This window comes from Diabrotica undecimpunctata, chromosome 6, assembly GCF_040954645.1.
Source record: "Diabrotica undecimpunctata isolate CICGRU chromosome 6, icDiaUnde3, whole genome shotgun sequence".
Classification (NCBI taxonomy): Eukaryota; Metazoa; Arthropoda; class Insecta; order Coleoptera; family Chrysomelidae; genus Diabrotica; species Diabrotica undecimpunctata.
The window spans coordinates 103,131,734-103,156,517 of record NC_092808.1 but is presented as its reverse complement, the minus strand read 5'-3'; the positions used below and the strand labels follow the sequence as shown (position 1 = coordinate 103,156,517).

General features: G+C 32.4%; 1 protein-coding gene across 1 annotated transcript in view; it reads right to left on the bottom strand.

Moving 5' to 3' along the window:
• The window catches only part of LOC140443672 (uncharacterized), a 70,830-nt gene that overhangs the window by 27,082 nt on the left and 18,964 nt on the right, over positions 1-24,784 (bottom strand). The window contains exons 5-7 of the mRNA XM_072535045.1: positions 22,787-23,068; positions 14,065-14,331; positions 9,492-9,704 (exon numbers count right to left, since the gene is read on the bottom strand). Of these exons, the coding sequence (XP_072391146.1) occupies positions 9,492-9,704; positions 14,065-14,331; positions 22,787-23,068 (762 nt within the window). The remainder of the gene's footprint in view (positions 1-9,491; positions 9,705-14,064; positions 14,332-22,786; positions 23,069-24,784) is intronic.

Genomic DNA, 24,784 nt, shown 5'->3' with positions numbered 1-24,784 from the left:
TGACGACCATTAAATGGAAAAAGACATACTTAGAAATGAGAAGTACGAGTTGTTGCAGCTGATTATAAAGGGTAAAGTCGAAGGAAAAGGGGGTCCTGGTAGGCGAGAAATATCCTGGCTGAAAAACATTCGCGACTAGACCGGGTTGAACACAAAGATGCTTTAAAGAAGATCAGCAGATAGAAACAAATTTGCAATGTTATATTGCAATGTTATTTATATAAAGAACCTTTATTAGTGGAGTCGGCACTAGAAGAAGAAGAAAGTATTCAAAATCATCGTCAATGGCATCTTCTAAAAAGATACATCGAAATTAATGACAAGTGTACATTTTTAATTCTAAAAATCCCTTAAATAAGATAATATAAAATGACCTTTGTTCTCTCAAATGGTATAAGCAAATATAATTGTTTAAAAACTACTTGACTTATTGTATTCATCTATAAGTCTCATCCAAATGAAGTAACTACATAAAAACTGCTGAAATGTCATGTCAATATAAATAAAAGTTTCGATAACCACGAGATAAACATCTGTTTTTTGGGTTCCGTCAGATTAAAAAAATTTTGGTTTATTTGAGAATTTTAAATGTCATTAGTTTTCATCATTTGTACGATCGGTACTGTCATTCAACTGTAGTTGTCACGATGGATTACAGTATACCTGAACGCGTGAAGATCATTTCATCAATTGTACATGAATTAGAGAACCAAAGGAACGATCAAGGCAACCTAGCTCTAGACGAAGATTTGCTACACTTCCAACAAGATGGAACACCTCCTTACTATGCAGCTCCAGTTAGGCACTGGTTGGATACTAATTATCCGAATAAATGGATTGGAAAGAAAAGTCCTATTAAGTAGCCACCGAGGTTACCAGATTTACCGCCACCTGACTTTTTCTATGGGGTTACCTCAAGTCAGTTGTTTATAAAACTCAACCTGCGTCACTTGGGGAACTGCGAGAAACAATTACGAAAGCATGTCGCGCTATGAATAGAACAACATTTGCCAAAGTTAGTGCAGAATTTAAAAAAAGGCTGTATTATTGTTTACAAAACAACGAAACCTACTTTGAACATTTACTTAATAGATATTTTTAACAAATTTGTAGTTCAACAAAAACCTCATTAAATTTTATATTTAAGCCAAAGTTTCACAATTATTGCTTCATCCTGAATAATTAATATTTATACCACTGGATAGCATTTTTATTGTTTTTTCAATGATGCATCACAAGTAGGGGTTTGCAATTTAAACTTTTTTGGTTGTTGTTAGTTGGGCCAAGGGGTTGATGGGGTGTGAATTCTCTTTCATGTCATTTTAGTTGCTCCCTACTATTCTAAAAACAATTTCAAGCATTTTTCGATATCAGCTTTTGTTCGTGAGATATAGCCCATTGTAAGTTTTAAAATACTATGTAATAACTGTGAAGGTGTCTATATTTGGAAAACCAGTCAACTGCTTTAATCCAGAATTTGTTCTTAAAAATATGACAAGAACAACATCACTGCGCTCACAAAACATGAGAATTAGAAGAAGTATAAATTTGACTTTGAAAATATCAAAACTTTAAAAACCGAGCATTCTGAGAACCGAAATTCTGAGAACAACTGGAGTTGACGAACAAGACTTGCGAATTATCTCAGAACTATACTGGCACCAAACGGCAACAATTGAAATAGAGCACACAACATCCGAAGACATACAAATCCGACGAGGAGTGAGACAGGGTTGCGTCTTATCACCGCTACTCTTTAATTTGTATTCGGAGTCTATATTCAGGGAAGCATTAGACGAGGTCCAAGGCGGAATAAAGATTAACGGAATCAGCATAGACAACATTTCAGATATGCTGATGATACCGTCTTAATAGCAAGCAACGCACAAGAACTACAAAATATAATAAATGCGGTAGTTCACCACAGCGAAATGTTCGGTTTACATCTAAACGTTTCCAAAACTAAAACTTTAGTATTTTCAAAGACACCAATAAACGTACAGGTGTATGCCAAGGGTCAAATAATAGAACAGGTAAATTCCATAAAATATTTGGGAACAAATATCAATAGTCAGTGTAATCTAAAAAAAGAAATCCTATCAAGAACCGAACAAGCAAGGAAAACATTCATGAGCATTAAAACATTTTTTACAAGATCAGACCTTAGTCTACAGCTTAGAATCCGAATGATCAGATGTTACGTTTTTTCTGTCTTACTGTATGGCTGTGAAAGTTGGACAATGGACTCTGAAACAGAAAAAAGAATAGAGGCCTTTGAGATGTATATATACAGACGAATGTTGAGGATTCCATGGGTACAAAGAGTTACTAATCTTGAGGTACTTCGTCGCATGTGTAAACAAAAAGAATTACTAAGAATAATCAAAGAGAGGAAAATGCAATACTTGGGTCATGTGCTGAGAAGCGAAAGATATGAATTACTTCAAGTTATACTGGAAGGAAAAATACAGGACAAAAAATCAGTAGGAAGACGCCAGAACTCGTGGCTGAAAGACCTGGGGAGATGGTTCGACTGCTCATCCGCAGAGATCTTTCGCGCAGCAGTTTCCAAAACTACAATTGCCATTTGAATCGCCAACCTTCGAAAGGAGACGGCGCAATGAGAAGAAGAAGAAAAACCGAGCAAAACAAAAATAAGAGGGAGAGATACGAAACAATAGAAATAAAAAGAAATACTTACGAAATCAATGACAAAAAAGATACACAGAACCTAAATAAAATATATTTTAATCTGATTTAAATAATAACAAATATAACACCATAAAAGAGTCAAAGGATATAACATATCTCCACTTTACCTTTTTCAAAAACACTAACGATAAGCCCATATAAAAATAATTTTATATTATTAATAACAGTAAACCATGAGGTATCAGATATCAATTTTTACTTCTGGTAATTCATTAATGTCAGTGACCCGTTTTACGTTTTGGTAAGTTTTTTTTATATATTTTACAATAACTTTTTATTCCTAGTCTTGTACAGCTGGTTCCTAAAAAAACAGATACCACTCTTAGTAAGATTTGATCATTTTGAGCAGTGTATTTGATTGGTCTGATATTATATTATATTTATTATGACAGACAAATAATAAAATAAACAAAAAAACAACAATTAATTGATTACATATGTTAATTCATAATTGTCATAATTATTAAAGACATTGAGTTTATTAAGGCTATATACTGGAACCAGAAAGCAGTAGTTAAGGTGAACGATATAGAAACAAATAATATACCGATTGCGAGAGGGGTTAGGCAAGGATGCGTCTTGTCTCCGACGCTTTTCAACGTGTACTTACAGGTCATATTCAGAAAAGCCTTATGGGAAAGAAAAGAGGGAATAAGAATTGGTGGAGAAATCATAAACACCATGAGATTTGCAGATGACACGGTAATTATGGCTGAGAGTATAGAAGAACTACAAACTTTACTAGATGCAATAAATAGTGAATGCATTCAAATGGGACTTGACATCAACACAGATAAGACCAAATTTATGATAGTATCAAGGAGTCCAATCAATAATGAACAACTAACTCTTGGTGGACAGCAAATAGAGAGAGTGACAAAATATAAATATCTGGGAGCTTACATCAACACAGAATTAGATCCAGACCAAGAGATCCGGGTACGAATAGAAATGGCAAGGGCAGCGTTCTTAAAATTCAAATAATTGTTCTGTGACAAAAATCTGAATACTGCGCTGAGACTGAGGTTTGGTCGTGGTGAGTTGGTGAATGTTACGTCTGGTCGCAACTATTGTACGGGGTAGAAACATGGACACTAAAAGCGCAAATAGTTAAAAAGATTGAAGCCTTTGAACTTTGGATATACCGGAGAATGTTGAGAATCCCATGGACTGCCAGGGTCACCAATGAGGAAGTGCTGAGAAGGATGGGTCGAGACAAAAAATTGTTGAGAACGATAAAAGTACGCAAGACTGCATACCTTGGACACATACTAAGAAATAATAAATATAGTCTTCTGCAGGTCATCATGCAGGGTAGAGTCGATGGCAAAAAGGGAATAGGTAGAAAGAGGAAGTCATGGCTGCGAAATATTCGAGACTGGACAAACATGACTGTAGACGAATTATTCCACGTTGCAAAAGACAGAGAAGCTTTTAAAAATGTGGTCGCCAACCTCCGTTAATGGGGACGGCATAGGAAGAAGAAGAAGATTAATAAGTCTAAATTTTGATATTATTTTGAATTTCTGCATTTTATAAAGAGTATATAAATGATAGTTCTTACATAAAATAGGGTTGTTCTTGTTATTTTTATTATTATTAAGGAATAAAACAAACGACTTAACTCAACAATATATTAAAGCATGAATTGTAACCAAATTAAAAAATAACTGGGCAATATCAGAGGCAGCAAAACATTTTAACATAAGCAGAAACTCAGTTTTTGTATTAATAAAAAATGGATAAAACAAGAAACTCTCGAAAGAAAGCGAGGGTCTAGAAGACCAAAACTATACTAAATTTAGGTATGTAAAAATAAAATTGTTATTTTGTAATATCTCCATCAGCATTAATAACAGGTTGTAGTCTTCGGTCTATCTACGTAAAAGAAACTATGAAATTGTCTTCTTCAGAGAGCTCCTCCCAAACCTGTTGTACACCGTGCCACGGCTCTTTAGCATTTTGTAGTATAAAATAACGCCGATACAACCGTTTTATAATAACCCCTCACACATTGTCGATTGGGTTTCAATCTGGACTGTAGCTGGGCCATGGTAATGTTTCGATGTTTTTATTCTGAAGCCACTGGTTTATTATATTTGCAGTGTGAACAAGACCACTATCTTGATGGAGGTTAAAATTATTTTCGGGATACAACTGTTCTACACTGGCAAACATCATGTTTTTTAGAATATTCAGATAAGTCTTTCCAACAAACCTGCCATCAATACGCCATACCATTCCCATTCTTCTGGATGAAATCAATCCATATACATTAGCGCTAAAATGACCAGCTGCTATATCATAACATATAGAGGAATAAATCTTATATTATCTGGTCTATACACCCCAATTTTGCCCTTTTTAGAAGATTAAATAATTGTCTCATCTGTAAATATTACCCTGTCCCAAAAATCTTGATTTTGTAGCTGATAGTTTAAAGCAAATATAAGTCATGACTGCTTCTGTTGTGGTGTGAGAGCTTGTTTTTTTGATGCAGTTCGGTACCTAAGACGTGATGCTTTAATGCTGCCCCAAGTTGTTGTCTTTCTTTCTAGAAACTGTGACATAATTATTGCAGTTTTCGCATCTTCAAAAGGATTCTCTTCTAATCTCTCCAAAAGCGTACGATCTTCATGAGCGGTACATATTTTTGATCTTCTAGAACCTTGCTTTCTTTCGAAAGTTTCTTGTTGTCTCCATCTTTTAATAATATTAAAAACTGTTGTTTTGCTTACGTTAAAATGGTTTGCTACGACAGATAATAACCAACCATCTTCTAATTTCGTTACAATTCTTGCTTTTAATTCTTTGCTAGCATGTGGAGCCATTTTTTGAGGTTGAACAGAATAGGTTATCTGACAAATTTTAAGATTTTTAAGATTTTTTTAAGATTTGGCAGTGACAGTGACAGTATGTAAATAATAAGTATTTATACTTCAAAATACACTGCTCAATTTTCTACAAAATACGCTTTAAGAGTCGTATCAGTTTTTTTTAAAAACAGCTGTTCATTTTAGAATCTTGACAATGGAAAGGGTTACCTGCCGAAACGTTAATTTCAATGGATGGCACAATAAAATCTATTTCCAAATTTAATATTACTTATTGAACCCAAACTAAAAAAAAATATTTTAATTTTAATTAGAAAGAGTGTGGTTCAAGAAACTCCATAAAGCAATATACATATATATCTATATATGTATATATATATATATATATATATATATATACATAATATATATATATATACATAATATATATAAATATACATATATCTATATATGTGTATATATATATATATATACATAAAATATATATATATATATATATATATATATATATATATATATATATACCATGCAGTTACTAATTATAGAAAATGTCACACCGAGAGTGCAGTACGGCTAATATAGGAATGCACAATTGCCGGATTTCACGCCTTGTGCTTGGCGATACAAACAGGTCCAAGTGGTAGTCACAGAACCGTACCCAGATCTCTACGCCGGGCTCTGTTACTTATTACAAAATAATATATTGATAAAATAATTGCCTTCAAGTAGCCAAATAAGAGGTATGAATTTGAATAAAAAGACCTTAAGTTTTTAGCGAGAATTTTATTATAAAACTGTATACTTTATTAAACTAACAAATGTATTTTAAATTACATTTCTTAATAGCTATAAATAGACCGGGTGGAACCTCCGGTAACTCGATTTCCGTGCACCCAGCCCAATATCCAAGAAAAACCTTTTCTTTTGTAAATATGTGAAAAATTATCAGGAACGGGAATATCGAAAAAGCTTTGCACATTTTTTAATCCCTGCGATGTTATTAAAAAAACAAGTTGCGCACTTGAATCACTGCGAAATTTTAACACCTACTATGAAATTTTTTTTTGTGGAAATCTGAAGTGCAGTTTTTGTCCTTGTTAAAACATAATGCAGTCTCGCATTTTTTACACACAACATAAGTTTACCTAGTTCCTTGGCATAGCAACCTGGTAGTTTTCAGCGAAACCTTGTTTTATTCCATATGGGATAATGGTTTTCCTTGCCCACACTTGACCAGATGAGCAGGTATAAGGTTTATAGTGTAAGTTATTTAACATTATATTATATTTATACTTTATTAAACTAACAAATATATTTTAAATTACATTTCTTGATAGCTATAAATATACAGGGTGGAACCTCCGGGAACTCGATTTCCGTGCACCCAGCCCAATATCCGAAAAGCCCATACTCTGATTGGACTGGTAAATGCATTTTATTGGTTATACACTGTAAAATAATCGAGGTTACTCACAGATATTCAATTAATTATACTAAAGTCGTCCTCTACATCCGAGATGTCGGATTCGCTTTCGCTACTCTCCCCTGTGTTCGCGTGTATTATCAATTGGTCTACGTCATCTTGCAGGTTGTCCACAGTCCACATCTCAGTTTCCGTTTTCTCAACAATATGAGTGACATAATTGCGCCAATTTTGCTCTGTGACGCGTGCGAAACCGTCGTCGATCAACTGGCGTACCTCGTCGTTTTTAAAAGTGGTATTATGGGTACCTACATATCGCTTAACTTGGTTGCACACCATTTCTATAGGATTCAATTCGCAGTGATATGGAGGAAGCCTTAAAATATAAACATTATGTTGTGAAGCATACTCATCAAGATGATACTTATCGTATTGATCTTTAAAAGCACGCGCTGCTTCTAATAGCTCGGATTTCAAATAACACTCCTCGAAAAAAATGTCTTTTCACTAGCCATTCCTTGATTGCAGCTTTATTCCAGGAATTGTTAGGGAATCTCTCTTTACGGGAGTGGTACGATGCATTGTCCATTACAATGACATTCCTGCGACCATTATTTGGTAAATTTGATATTAATGTCTCCTTAAACCACGACTCAAAATATGCGGCATCCATTTCATCGTGATAGTCGCCATCATTTTTCTTTGCCAGAAAAACACGCTGTGTGCCAGGAAGGAAACCTCCTGAAAAACCTGCATGCAATAAAACATATCGTGGACCTCGTTTAGTAGGTGCTTTTAAGTCAGTAGCATACCTTTGAGAAAAGCATCACCACTGTTTTGTATCGTAGTATCGCACCATTCGTAATTTATAGATTGTCCAACATTAACCCACGATTCGTCCAAATATATGATATTGCAATGGTCTTTTCGCAAACGTCGTATAGTTCTCAAATAATTATGGCGCCAATGAATAATATCCTCTCGCTCCACCATGATGCTTCTTCGGCCACGTTTCTTATAAACAAATCCAATATCTTTTAAAAGTCTGTATAAAGTAGAAAGAGACAACGGCTGTATATTCTCATTACCTTGTATGAAGTTATGTATATGCTTTAAGAATGGCGGCAAATTTTTCATGAAAAATTCACAATGAACAATTCTCCGTAAAATACTTCTTACACCCTCTTCATATGTGAATATTCTAGAATTTGATTGACACACTCGTTTTTTACGTTTTTTTGGCGATTTCAACGTTCCACTCTGTTCTTTTTCTTTTTTGAAATTGTAAATGCTTCTTTCGCTAACACCAGTCATCAACGAAGTACGTCTTACAGCAGCACTTACATTAAGTTGTTCCGTATTTTGTAAAAAACACAACACATTTAACACTACGAGTTTAGCGCAACCGTTAAATAATTCACCGGATTTAAACTTATGGGACGCCATGCTCTCTGTTGAAACTCGGACTAAATGTTGAAATGTAGTTTCGTTTTCCAAAAGCACTTTCACCCTAAGGATGGGTAGGGGGTGAAATAGGGAAAGCTTGGAGTTTATCAAATACTAATTATGACAAACAAGTTTAGGGCCATATTTAGGTGATTATGTTAATGATGGTAATTTGTAGCAGAAGTTTTACAAAAGAAATGAAGACCTATTTATAGAAACAACATAACTGTATTTTCAATATTTTACATACAATAGAAAAAATCTAATTTCTATGAAAGAATTGGAAATTTGAATATTATATATAATATCTATAAATAATATCATTTCCAAGTTTCCAAATTCTTTCCTAGAAATTATGTAGGTTTTTTCTATTTTATGTAAAACATTAAAACTACAGTTATTGTATGTTGTAAAGAGGTGTTCAAATGTTACTCTTATGAATATGAGTCAATTGTATATCTCATGTTGACGTTTTATATGCAAAATTCATAGTTTTCGTTGTCAATAACTCATCAATGCCTTTTTATTCTACTGTATACGTATACATGATATAAAATATTTTACTCGTACTGCCGGCAGATGCATTTTATCCAAGCCGGTCCTGTGAGACAATGAGCAATCGACAGCTGGAGAAAACCGACAACCCTGCGCGTTTATTCTCCATAAGAAAAGCATTGCCGTATCTTACCCGTACTGCACTTTCAGTGTGACATTTTCTATAGACAGTTCTAGGGATTTATTTTTTGAGAGGACGAAGATATATAAAACGGCTACAGAAAATAGTGGGAGGTATGCGAGAAATTCTATATTTCAATCAAGCGCGGACAGTAAATCCGCGTGCGTGTAGTGGAAGGTTAAGTATGTATTTATTTCATTTGGCTTATACTATGCATAAACGTTTTGCGATTTTATAAAATTATCCACAATATCTTATACATAATTAAAAACCTGAAATGGTATACCAATAAGAATTCTATTTATATAATGATTATATTTTTTGCAAAATTCTATTGAGCCTATAAAATATTTATTTATATCATTTTCAAGCCTGCTATTTTAAACTTGCCATTACCAACCTGTTTTGTACTTAGCATATGCACAGTTAGAGGTGCCACATCCAAACGGATATGGTTTTTCGCGATAAGGGCAAAAATCTTGCTTACATGGAATACTTTCACAGCTCTTTCCTTTCGGTGGTTCTTCCGGTTGTTTTAGTTGTTTACAGTAATCTCTACACTGATCTTCTATCACATTAGTAGCAAAGGGGCATGTCACTTCACCACAAGGTCCTAAATTAAATTTATATTAATAAAATTTTAATTAAATAATTGTTTAAATTTTTGTACTGTTTGAATATTTTATGTATAAATGGATTGTTTATAAAAACACACTTCAATGCGCTTAAATTCTTAAATTAAAAGAAGCTCGCTAACAATATAGAACACGAAAGCGAAAACAAACTGAAGAGCCCTAAAAGAAATAAAATGGAGATCACACACGAATTCCGAACACCCACAATAAAGTCACTCTTGTACACGGAGGATATTAACCAAACTATAGACAACAAAAAGTGAAGAAAACAATACAGAAGTATAATTAACAGATAAAAGGTACCACTGACATCCATGAGTTGGTTAAAAAATATACATAAAGCTACCGAAAAATGTCTATCGAATTGATGAGTTAAGAAGCAACGATTCGACTGACCATCTAAAAACCAATATTTAGGTTGACGCTTTGGATGGGTAGTGCCCATTAACTACTCAAAAATTCTACGAAATAGATAGATTTAGGACCAGACTGCTCCAAACAATTTTCAAAAAACAAAAAACAAAATTGCTAGAAAATACTCTTAGAAATAGTATAAAATTACACGCGACCTTTAAAGTAGGTAGAAAAGATGGAAGAGATATGCGCATCAAGCGGTGGATCTGGCATATCTCTTCCATCTGGCATCTGACATAAACGGCATTTTACTCTTTAGATGTCTCTCTATGGTCGGTACTAGAAAAAAAATATTTATTCTTGTAGTGCCAAGCATAGCCAACTTATACAGAATATGAGATCATTTTGTTTTTTCCTTTGGGATGATTAGTTTCCAAGAAATGATAACACTCACCAATAAATTGGAAGAGTTTAAGCAGCCATTTTAAGAACTACCATTTTTAAGAACTACCAAGTAGTATGTATAAAATTTCACTTTGAAAAATTTTGATTTTAAAATATTTTTGTACTAAAAAAAATTTATTTAATAAAAACACGTTTTTTGGAGGAACGTGGCCTTATATTTTATAACTACTAAATTGATGACACTTAAAGCAAAATGTTAGTTATCGTCAATTTATTTAGAAAAAAAAACCAAAAAAGTATAAAATTACTTTAATTTCAAGAAACAACGATTAAAATCACACTTAATCCACAACAACGCCCATACCACGTACGTAATAATGGATTCCCACCTCTAGTAAAATGAACAAACGTATGAAAAATCGGCTCCTGAATAATTTCAAATTTTAAGCTAATAGGAGATAGTTTTGAAAGTGATTTTGTTTGTAGTTTATAATAAAATAGTGTTAATCCATAGTAATTTAAAAAATATATGGAAAGAGACGCAAATACATCAGTAGTAGATAATAGTTATAAAATTATGACAGCGCAAGGAAACTAAGAATATAAAAAGGCTGAATAGACGAGAATATTTATAAAAGTCAAGATGGGGATACATTCAACAGTTTCAAAATAACTGAAAGTTAATTCATGTGAAGAATAAACTTATCAAGGAAAAAATAGGCTATTCGCAACTAAACGTAAAAAAGAGAAAACTACCTATTGTTTGAGAAAACCACCATCCATCAACGGGTTGAGTGATGAGGGTAGTTTTATCGCGAGTAATAGCAATAATAATATGCATTCTTATGAATATACACCCGAAAAATATCAGAAAGGAAATAATTAGAAATCAAGCAAATGTTGAAATAAGTCAAAAAGTACCAAGAACTTTAGTCAAAAGTCACAAAGATGAAAGTAAAATAGACCAAATACTAAATATGCTGACAAAGGACCCCGCAACTATCCTGATGGAGGCCCCGGTCAAATTAAACGAAAGTTTGATCAATGATAGTTCTCAGTGCGTAGATTAAGAAAGTCAATAGGACCTAGGTCTGAAAAACTATTATTCTGAAGCTACAGTTTTCTGAAGATATTGGATTTAGGTGTTCATTGTACGTCAAGCGCACTTATTCACAGTCAAGTGAACGAAAATTTTAAAAGAATTTTTAAAAGAACAGAGACATATTTTCTTGATGCATATTTGCACATTGAATATGAATCAGCGATCAAACATAGATATATTGTATTTTAGTCTTCGAAAAACTGAAGAACAGCAATAGAAAATATGCTGCTAGAGAGATATAAGAATTATCATATTTTAACAAATGCTGCACAGTTATCCAATACCAGCATAGCTGCATTTCCGCCTTATCTTCAGAAAACTACTGAATCGCTTTCAGAAAACTGAAAAACAACCACACTGACAAGTGCTGCTATAGCGGCACAAGACATCTCACTCTTTTACGCATGCAGAATACATACCTGACCTCAGCACCATTTAATTTTAAAAAAAATGCTGAATCATTATTAAAGAAGTATCACGCACCAATTCACATTCAAATACGTCTAAGATTTAGGAAGTCACACCCGTTCACTATGGAGTTAAAGAATCATTTTCTGAAGAAGGTTTTAGACATTTCAATTTAACCAAACGGACACGCTCTTCTATATGGTTACGTGATAGAACAAGTAGAAAAATATCAGTAATTGGGAACTTTGATCCATGAAACCAATGATCAAACTTCAGAAATAAACAGGCGAATAGAGATTGCCAGATCAGCATTTATACGAATGAAGCCACTCCTAACGTGCAAAAATCTAAATTTGTAGATCAGACTACGTAATATTCGCTGTTATATATTTTCAATATTATTATATGGAGCTTAGACTTGGACATTAAAAAAATGCAATTTAAAAAGAATCGAGGGTTTCGAACTCTGGTTATACCGCAGAGTATTAAAAATATCATGGACTGATAGAATTACAAATAAAGAAGTACTGGAGATGGTTGGTAAAGAAACAGAACTAATCACCACTAGACAAACCAGAAAACTGGAATACCTAGGCCACGTGATGAGGGGACCAAAATATGAAATTTTGAGACTCATAATACAGGGAAAGATTCAAGGAAGAAGATCTGTTGGCCGAAGGCAGAACTCATGGTTGAAGAATTATGTGATTGGTATCAATGCAGATCAATTGATTTGTTTAGAACAGAAGATTCATATTCAACAACTAGTTAACTGGGAATTTTTTAACTTTTCTCCTGATAATCCAAATCTTGTAAAATATATCCATTATTAAACTTTATGCATAGTGAACAAAAAAAGGTTAAAATGTTAAAAACGAAATTCGGCTTTAATATTGTATCAGTTTTAGGCTAGAGAGGAATTCAAACTTTGGAAAAATGTTTAAATGCGTTTTCCTTAGAAGTGTTATATTTGAGATACCTAGTTGTAGTATTGAGGTGACTTGTAAATTGTAGTATTTATTTTAAGTAAACAAGAAATATACCAGGAATATTTGTCGACTATGATAACCAATGAGACTAAGATTTGCATCTGGTGTCACTTTCCAGGGAGGTCATTTTTAACATTTGCTGTAGCTTTACGCTTATTTGAAATTTTATTAGTAATACTTTCTTTTGTTGTTCTAGTTTAATGTTAATTAATTTTATTAGACAGTTCTTGAGAATGTATTAAAGCCATGAAAAATACGCCTTAAGATGTCCTATTTTTATTACATAAAAACGGAGCCTTATATAAAAAAGAATGATTTTACGTCACAAATTAAACAAAAAATTTAAAAATCGCTTTTAATTTAAAAAATTACAGTGGCGTAACATTTTTTTTTTTTTATGTTGAAACCATTACCGGTATGCACGCCAATGACACCATTACCCACATGCGCTTCAAATTTCATTTGCATATCTCTACCAGTTTTAAAGCAATAAATAAATGGTTAATTTGTAAGAAAATATTTACCACCCTGTATCTTGAAAAAAGAATTATTTGCAGCATATGTTTATATAGCAAACTGTCATTATTTTTCATGCATTATCACATTCTGTATATTTTACAAATATTTATTATTCATAAGAAATAAAAACCGACATTTTGAACCTCTGTTACTCAGAAACAATTGATTTATGAGTCTTAGCACACTGATAACCTTTGATTAGCATAACTAAATCTACATATCTGCAAAGTTTCAGCTAATTTAACTGAAAATTTACACTTTTACACAAGAAAAAATAGCAGTGTTGATTTGCAGAAAGAAAGATAAACAATAGATATACACACAATGAAACAAATATTGGAAAAATCACATGAATACTTTGAATTGGAAATGCTATTTGTAGACTTCAAATAGACATTTAGTTATAATTTATAAAGTTGATATTGTTTATTACTAAAATAAGGCATTGCTTGGTATTATAATGAAATCTTCTTAAAGATTCTAGCTCAAATACCTTTAGTTACTAAATAAACGTAATATTTTAAAATAAATGGGAGTAAAAGTGAATAAAGCAAAAATTACCCAAAGCCTTTTTATACGCATTTACGACTTGGTCAAATTGATCCATAATAGACTTGCATTCGGTTATTGCAGATTTTGGAGTTATACATCTAGATGTTACCGGCTCTTGATTAAACATTCCTCCACCTCGTATTCTATTATTTCTGAAAGAATTCAATAATGCATTGGATTCTTTTATGAGATTTTCATTGGTTCTTAGGAGAATAGAATGATTCTGTTCAATCGTGGGCATACCACCCCCCCTCAGGCGAAGAGTTCTAGATTGATCTGCAACATTAGGTAAAAATTGTTAATACTACTTACTATTATTATTATATTAAGATAATAATACTAAAGTAGTAAAGTTAATATTATTTTATTATTATTTCTATCCTAAATTCATCCCAGAGAACAAAAATGATGAAACAAATCTTATTTATATCTGAATATATTTTTACAACGGATTATCTAAATTAAATCTCTAGCATACAATTAAATATAAACATTAATAAACTGCAAACATGACTTTATACTAAGTCTATACTGATATTCATCTATTTGTTTATAAGTTGTATGAATGTTATTTTTAACAAAATATTTATAAAAAATATTAAGTTTTTCACTCTTCGAAAATATCTGCCTTTATAATTTCATACTGTATGTATTTAAATATATACTTTGATTAAAATGTCCTTTTACGAAATCGTTTGAACTCCTAATATGATTTATTATACTTCTGCCTTCCATTTTTTATAACGGTTTTAAAAAAATCTTAAAGAAACGAGTATCTTCTATGTATAACTACAACGTCCTGTCATAATTTATAAACGGTATGACTCATTGACTCACATTCACCTAAATAAAAACTAGATATTTTTGCCGCTCTTAGTTTCTTTATAATCTAAAATTGTGAACAAATGTTAATTGAACGGAAAGTTTAAGTTTAAAGTGGAGGGAAACTTTAGAAAATCTCAATTTCACACACAGTAGCCGCACCGCATGGAACCTTCTAAGGAGACTAGACTCTGGCACAAACAACGCTACAGCAAACTCTACAGCCCCAAAACCGGAAGACATAGGCAAACGCATAGCCAACCTTTCAAAACCAGTAATAGAAAAAAATCATAAAAGAGAAGTTAGATTTCAGTTGAAAGAAGCCAAAATTGCTCAACACAACAAAGCCTACCAATAATGAAGCCTATCGAGCCAGAAGAACTTGCAGAAGCTCTAAAATTAATTAAATGCCGCAAAGCCGCAGGAGTTGAAAACATTTATCCTGAATTTATAAAACACATTAGTCCAAATACCAGTAAGTGGTTTCTTGAATTTTACAATCAAATATTGACTAAGCAGAAGTTTCCAAAATCCTTCAAAAAAATAAAGATCATCGCAATGTCTAAACCTGGGAAAGACCCTACACTACCTAAGAGCTACAGACTAATCGCTCTTTTAAGCGTCTGCTATAATATATTGGAGAGGATAATCCAAACGAGATTATTTTACCATGCAAAGCCAAATATTCCTCAAGTACAAGCAGGATTCATGCCGGGAAGACGCTGTGGCGATCAAGTCTTAAGCCTCTCCTTAACAACATTTATTGAGAACGGATTCCAAAAGAAACTTAAAACAGTAGCAGCTTTAATAGACTTGACGTGCGCCTACGACACAGTGTGGAAGGAGGATCTTTTATTTAAAATATACCAGATGGTACCATGCCGTTCGTTCAACAGTTTGATAAACCAAATGCTAAGTGACAGACTGTTCCAAGTACACCTAAATGGGAAAAACAGTAAGTTCAGAAAACTGCAAAACGGCTTACCACAAGAGTACCTCTTCTTTTTAATATTTATACGTCAGATGTACCAACTACCACCTCGCGCCAATTTATTTATGCTGATAACATGGCTCTGGCTGCTCAAGAAGAAGACATAAAAATCGCCGAAAACACCATAGAAGCAGATCTAAACACTGTTAACAGATACTTTAAGAAATGGGGCCTACAACCAAACCCATCGAAGACTGAAGAACCAGCTTTCCATATTAACAACCACAAGGAAAATTACAGACTAAACATAGAATGCGATGGAATCATTCTAAAGCACAGTTCGAACCCAAAATACCTCGTATATATAATACCTGCACCCTACCGATATATCCGTAAGTTTGAGAGCATCGCTATCGACAAATGCCGAAAGTTGGCAGACCTAAAAAAACACGACTCATGGTTTTCTTCGACATTCCAGAATAGAACCAGAAACGGAACGACCATAGAAAGGTAAAGGGAAGCGAATTAAGTTGTAAATAATAAATAAATACAAAAGAAAGTGGGCAGAAAATTTTGCTGAAGAAGTGCAGGTCACCGATAGACATGAAAACATGAGACAATTATATAATCTCATTAAAGAACTATCAAACAAAAAATATGCCACTCGCCAACCAATTGTAAAAAGCAATACAAGTGATGAACACCACGACAGGAACAAGTCAAAAGATAGGATAAATATTTCCTCTCTAAGTGTAGTCTCTAAGTGCAGTCCTAACACTACCACAAGACACACAAAATATAATAGTAGGAGAGCTACTGAACACTCCAAGTAACGTTGTCTCTGTAAGGCAAGAAATTCCTATAATGATGAGTCATAGCATGCTAAGTACGATAACCATCACCTGGAACGCATGAGCCCTGCACGTCATCAAGCCCTATATTTTTAAAAGTGTAGAAAAAAAATTAAAAAAAAAACTTGTTCCTGTAAGCTTGAAATTTTTATATGATTTTGTTTATTCATTGTAAACTTTAAAAAAAATTGACAGGCGTTTTTAATGAGCACAGGTACCTGAAAAGCGAACCGAAAGGTTTGTCATAATATATGAATGAAAATAAACTTTATTCTGTAAAGTTGAAATTTATATGTGTTTATTTAAACGATTTAAAGTAAGTATGAAAAATGAGCGGTTTGGGCTAGTATAAGCACGTATAGTTTCCGGCAGGTAGCGTTTCCAGTCCAGCAATCGGAATGCGCGTTCTCATTTTCATACATAGAATGTTTCAGTTTGGTGCGGGGAGGATGGGTTCTCGCTTTTCCATCATGATAGCATTTATATAAAATAGTTATATAAAATTTCTTCACCGCGTACGAGTTCCATTAATTTTTCGAAATCCATTTTAACTTGTACTATCAAACTGTAAATTTCAAACCAAAGAGTATCTTAAAAAAAAAAGAGGTATCACTTCCGTGCAAAAGTCCTAATTGTTTATCACTTTCGTGCTTAGTTGTCACAAAGCAATGAAAACCTATGCATAAATGACAAAATAACCTTGAAAATTATTTTTTTTAATACTCTTTTACTCTTGTAAATACTAAAAAATATCAAAATCAAACAAATACCTAAATACAACTAGGAGAAAACTACGGACCTCTAATTCACATTATCCATACCAACAGGTTTCGACTCATTCCGTAGCAATCGGCATCGGTAAAATATTGTTTTCGGATATACTAAACGGAAACGTAAGGTGTCTGATACGATACGTTCCAGACAGTGTGAATTGTTCATATTTAAAATCATTTAAATTATATTTTTCAGCAACTAAATGCTACGGGCTTGAAACGCAACGTGCATGATAATATGCCACGATCTAAGTCGTTGCTAGGTGAGGGGAAAGATGCTACGAATGTGCAAGTAAAGGGCGTAACGTGAATTCAATTGGTGGAAATAGGACAGGTTATCTAACGGCAAAATTGATGGGTCTTATTTCGTATAGGTACCTGTACTGTATACCTGTAGTGCTTCTTATCTGCAGGAAGATTTTAAACGAAAAATAATATATATATATATATATATATATATATATATATATATATATATATATATATATATATATATATATATATATATATGTATATGTATATATATATATATATGTATATATATATAAATATATATATATATATGTATATGTATATATATATATATATATATATATATATATATGTATATATATATATATATATATATATATATATAATATATAATACATGCCAAATGGATAGCGATGTATCCAATGTTTTAATAAAAGCGTCCGACACAGACATCTTCATAATAATGCTTGGAATCTCTGAACCTCTGCAACAATAATTTAAAAAACTGTATCAAATATGGGAAGATAAATTTAAAAAAATCTATTAATATTTAACAATTACACATTAAATAAGGGCCCATTTTATGTCAAAGTTTTCCTGGCTTTCACGCATTAACAGGATGAATTTCAATCCAAGCTTTTAAGAAAAGGGAAAAATCTTTTTCTATTATTACAAAAAAATATTCTATTTCAGAAGACATTTCCTACAGTACCTGGAAATGAGCTTTTTCCTGGTACTTCAAGCCAGCGGGGACAAATGAGCGGAATACAATTTAACCTACGTAATATTATTTCACCCATTTTTCACTAATTTATTACCAACCTAATAATTTTTCACCACCAAACCAACCTTCAGGGGAGCGATTCTGCTAGCTTAATGTTCAAACTAGCAGAATTCGGAAAATAACTTTTTGCTTATGGCATATTCTTTCACCCATTTTTCACCAATTTATTACCACCCTAATAATTTTTCACCACCAAGCCATCCTTAATGGGAGCGATTCTACTGGCTTAAGGTTCAAGCTAGCAGAATTCAGAAAAAACTTTTTGCCGATCGCATATTTTTTTACCCATTTTTCACTAATTTATTACCACCTTAATAATTTTTCACCACCAAACCACCCTTAAGGGGAGCGATTTTGCTGGCTTGCGGTTAAAATTAGTACAATTCCAAAAATAATATTTATGATATACTACAGTGCTGTGCTATATTTTTATGAATTTATTACCACATTAGTAATTATTCACCCCTCAACTACTCCTTAGGAGAAGTCAATAATTCTATTGGGGTAATATTTAAGGTGATAAAAAATATATTTTTACAATTTTACTGTACTCCTCTTGTAACTGAAAGTATAAATTGCTTGCCAGGTTTTTACTAAATTTTATCCACCCTCATAATTTTTGACCCTTAAGCCACAGTTAATGGGAAACATTCAACAAGCTACGCATTCACGCTAGCTAAATGCAAAATATTTTTGGAAATACAAAAGTGCTCTGCTAGATTTTTACTATATTTTTACCAGCCTAGTCATTGTTTTCTTAACTACCTTAATTAAACACATTCTGAAATGTTACTCTGTGCTAACTAATATGTATTTTTTTTAAATATTGAAAATATGAAAATACTTTATTACAAAAATTATAAATTTTGACTGTTTTAAAAAATTGACTCTAATTATAGTAGTGAGTACATGTCTAAGAGAAATCGAATCGTGAGCCCCTTTTATGAATATAAAATAACTGAAATCAAGTTGAGTTTTAGTAAATACAATGGAATTGTTATATTTCACAGAATAATTACCAGGTAAGAAATATTCAAATTGAAATAATTTTATTATGTCTATTACATTAATTACCTAATTGTAAAGGAGGGTCAGTACACCTTGCGCACCGATTGTTAAAAGATTAGTATTTATTGGGTACATCCATAGACCTGAGCGAAGTGTACCGCCAATCAAGGAATCAAGGAGTGGGGTCTGCAATCTTTATCGGATTTTAAATTGATACCGCCCTCTTCACTATTATTTAACTTTGGCAATAAATTGCAAATATAGCGCCTATTGTCTGTCCCTGAGTGTGTTTTATACTGAGTACAATAGGTTTTGAGTAATTTTTAATAGTAAACACCAGTGCACATTCATCTACGCACGGTCACGTCTATAGTTGATTTTTAACTTTTGAAATGTGAAAACGTGCATTTTTTTATACCGGACGAAAAAGAACGACTTTACGCCCCCAAAATTAGAACGTAAAGTTCGGAATTTATGCCCAGTGTGTTAGGTGAAAAATATGAAGATAGAAAAAAATAGTAGTATGTTGAAGTAAAAGTACAATACAAAAAAATTATTAAAAATACTTTTTATAATTTTGTTTTGTCAGTTCAAAATTCAACCTAGCAGTATTGGATTCTTATAGAGGGGTAAACAATTGTCTTCCTCTTCTTCTTCCTCTTTATAACCAATTCTGCTTGTTCATTGGCGGATTAATACCTCTATGGAAGGTTGTCACTCCATCTTTTGCGCGGTCATTCGAGACTTCTTCTGCCGATTGGTGACTTATCTCTTGCTATTTTGACGACACGGGTCTCCTCCATTCTGCTTTTGTGGTTATTCCATTCTTTTTTTCTATTTTGTGTCCATTTATTTATACACTGTACGTTAAATTTTCTTCTAATGTCTTCACTTCTCTTTCGATCTCTCAGCGTATTTCCTGTAGTACTTCTCAGTACTCTCATCTCTGCCGTTTCCAGTAGCCTTTGCGTTGTGGCTGTATCGGGTCTTGTTTCTGAGGCGTATGTCATTATTGGTCTTACACTGACTTTATAAATTCTTGACTTTATCTCAGTGTCAATGTGTCTTTTTCGCCATATAATGTTATTAAAGCATCCTGCCAGTCTATTTGCTTTTTGTACTTGATCTCTCACTTCTTTGTCCAGATCTTCATAGCTAGACAGTGTAATTCCCAGGTATTTTATTTCCATTACTTGTAATGTACATTACAATAGTAGACAGCAAAGAACCAACCAGATGTAAAATAGAAATTGATGGCATCAGTATTGATACTGATGCCATCAATTTCTATTTCACATCTGGTTGGTTCTTTGCTAACTACTATTGTTTTAGTTATCTTAGATGAGATAGTCATATTAAATTCTTTTGCTTTTATGTTGAACAGAAATATTGATTGATAGAGTACAGTAAAATTGAAAAAATAGATTGTTCATCACCTTAAATTTTAACCTAAGAATTGTTGACTTTCCACATGGGTTAGTTGTTGGAGAAAAATTTCTAGGGTGGTAATAAATTCGTAAAAACCTAGCAGAACACTCTGGTATTTCAAAAATAATTTTTATTAATTCCGCTGGCTCGAATATTAAGCTAGCAAGAACGTTTCCAAATTATTGGTGAAAAATTATCATGGTGATCAAAGTTTAGTGTAAACTTAACAGAACAGTTTTTTATTTCAGTTATGAGTAAAGGAGAGTGAAATTGAAAAAAAAAGAACTTTTTCCCTTAAATTTTAATCTAACAGAATTATTGACTTTCTGAAATTACTAAGGTGGTTTTGATAAAACGGCAAAAAGAAAAGTTGATTTTATTGAAAATAGGCTAAATGAATATTACGTTAATCAAAACATTACTAAATTAAACTTCATTAAGTCAGTTTGCAATTATTATGCAGCTAACTTTTAAAATCTAAAATATAGTGTTCACTCTTACTTATTTTAATCAGACATTAGAATTAAGCATTGTCGTTTTTGTTATTGTATATAAGTTAATGTAGATTTTTAAATAAACTTTATTCGATTATATTGTTATTGTTTCATTATTTAATCATTTAAAATTTTCGTTTATGCTTTGGGAATTGGGTTCCTTTTTGAATACAATAAAGTAAAATAAAAACTATATATGTTCACAAAAATATTATCTAAGGACCTAAGTAGCGTGGGGCAGTAAAATCCTACTATAAAACTGAACCCATTAAAATCTAGGTAGCGTGGGGGAGTTCGTAATCGCCCGATGAAAACTACGTTTTTAAATGGTTTGCTGGGGATACAGTTCCTTCTTCTGTCTACGAAATATTATTCCAACAGCCTGCTAATACTGCTGATACTGAGTCAAGTCAAGCTAAAGAACACAATACAGGTAATACAAAATTTTTTAATTTCATAAAAATATTTGGCATTCTATATAATTGAGCGCAAGATCCGAGATGTAATGTGTTATTATTAAATTATTAAAACTCTGTTTCTTTTTAGATGATGAAATCATTAATAATTAACCATGTGCTGATGAAGAAAGTATTGAGAGATAATAATAAAGATTAATTTAAAAATGTTTATTTTATCATATATTTTACCAATAATTTCTATTTTTACATAGGTAATGTAATTGGCATCGATATTAGTTTTCATGCTACGCCTCTTACTTGCAGTCTCATAGCATCTTTCCTCTCGCCTATCAAGGATTTATGCTAACAAGAACCGTCTGTCATTTTGCTTACTTAGTTTAAATCGTTTAAATAAAGATATTACATATAAATTTCAACTTTACAGAACAAAGTTTATTTTCATTCATATATGATACTTCTGTCGGTTCAGCTGTCAGTTAATTGTGCGCATTAAGAACGCCTGTGAATTTTTTTTAAACTTCACAATGAATGAACAAAATCATATAAAAATTTCACTCTTACAGGAACAAGTTTTTTTTTACTTTTTTCTGTACTTTCAAAAATATAAGGGTTAACGACTTGCAGGGCTGATGAGTGCCAGGTGATGGTTACCGTACTTAGCAAGCTATGACTAATTATAAGAATTTCTAGCTATTAAAAACCGTTGGCAATTTGAAGTGACTATTTTGTCAGATAGTTGTAATATATAAAGATCGCAATATTGTTGTTGCAGTTGCAATAAATCAACGATACAATACGTTACATTCTTTTTCTGATTTTTAAAAACCTCTGTTTTGAAACCAAATGGTTTTATTTTAAAATAACATGACAAGTCATATATAGTTATATCACACATAAATAGTTGTGACCAATCTTAAAAAAATATAAATAAAACTAAAAATATTCACAAATTATCTGTTTCATAAATACCTTTTTTAGGAAATGGATAGTTATGTTTACATGTTCTCAAACATCCCTCTCTATCTAATAATTTAGAATGACTGCATTTTGCCTGTTTGCAACTGCATGTATTTAGTGACACTTTGCTTTCATTTTCTGTCTTAAATTTTTGGGCTGGGGGATAATACGGTTGACCTGGGTCTTTAGGCCTTCTAAACACACCATATGGTCCGTAATGTTCGAAACTTCCATAAGTGTTACTTATACCGTAAGTAACTGGAGGTTCAACGATATCATACAAAGTTCCCAGACCTAACAAGGTTAAATAAAGTTTTAAGCTATTAAATAAAGAGCTTATTGTTATACAATGATAAAATGGTGATCGGGAGTAAATCAGTGTTAAAGTTTAACACTTTGGCTACTGTGTGTACCATTTCTGGTACACAGTTGATGTTTACCAGAAACTGCGTGTACCAAATTTGGTCACATGAAATGGTAATGTTTCAAGCTGTGTGTACATTTGGTGAACACAGTTCTGATGGTTTTAAATGCGTATCTAGGTTCCTACAGTTTACTGCTAAATTCTGGCGAAGCAGTTTGGGACTTAATCAACAGATGGCTGTACTATGACCGATTTTTTAAAATTATGGCGGAGCAGTTTGAGACTCCTTCAGCAGATGGCATATTATGGCCATTTTCTGACTTGCAGAAACTTGTTGTTTGTGCAATATTAGTCTTGTGTGTTTACGGTTCTAAAATTAGTACTTAAAATGTCAAATAAAAAATTAAGTGATGCTGAACTACGTGAAATAGCCGAGAATATGAGTGAAATGGAGTATGAGTTTATTAGTGAAGATGATGATGATGATGCTATGGATATAGATGATCCAAATGATCAAGATTCGTGTTCTTCTTCCTCTAATTTAGAAATTAACAGTGATGGGCAAGAGTTAGAATTCGAATCTGATCTAGAATCTCTCAACAACGATTCTGAACCTGATATTTTTTTAAATAATCCTAATCCTAATATCATTTGGAATAATTGTGCAGGTAATATATAAATTGGTATTCACTTTTATAGTTTTGAGTTTATAATTTTGTAGGTAATTTGAACACATTTACTTTCACGGAAGATTCAGGATTCTCCTAAAGTTTTTTTGCACAAAGGGAAGGAGATCATCCAATTCATTTTTATAAATTATTTATTGACAACGATATCTTATCACTTATTGCCGAGGAAACCAACAGATATGCTGAACAGAAAATAGTATCAGGAATTACAAATGAAACATTAACAAAAACAGCATTATTGGGACAATGGAGAAACACAAATCAATCCGAAATTTTTGTTTTCTTAGGTCTTCTAATATGGATGGGTTTGGATCGTAAACCCACTTTGAAAGATTATTTTAGCACCAATATGCTGTACAAAAATGAAATTGGAAAATTTGTTCACATGTCCAGGATAAGGTTTGAGCTTCTTTTGTCCAATTTGCACTTCTCAAACAACGAAATTGCCTCAGATGATAGGCTCAAAAAATTCCTTCCCTTGCAAAATTTGTTAATCAAGAAGTTCCAATCAGCATATACTCCTGACAAGAATGTGTGTATAGATGAGACGATGATTCCTTTTCGATGACGACTGAGCTTTCGCCAATATATACCGGGGAAGCGTCACAAATACGGTGTGAAATTATTTAAACTATGTGGAGTGAAAGGTTACACATACAATTTTAAAATTTATACAGGAAAATAGCAAACACCTAATGAAAAGCCAATTGGTACAAAAGTGGTGCTACAGCTTATGGAACCACTTTTACATTCAGGTCGCGTTTTGTGCACAGATAATTATTACACTAGCGTGAATTTAGCACACGAACTTCTGTACAAAGATACACATTTAATAGGCACACTGAGAAAACACAGGAAGCATAATCCAAAAGTAGTAAGTGAGGCTAAATTAAAAAGGGGTGAATTAGTCATGAGACAGAGTAACAGTAAAATCATAATTGGAAAATGGAAAGACAA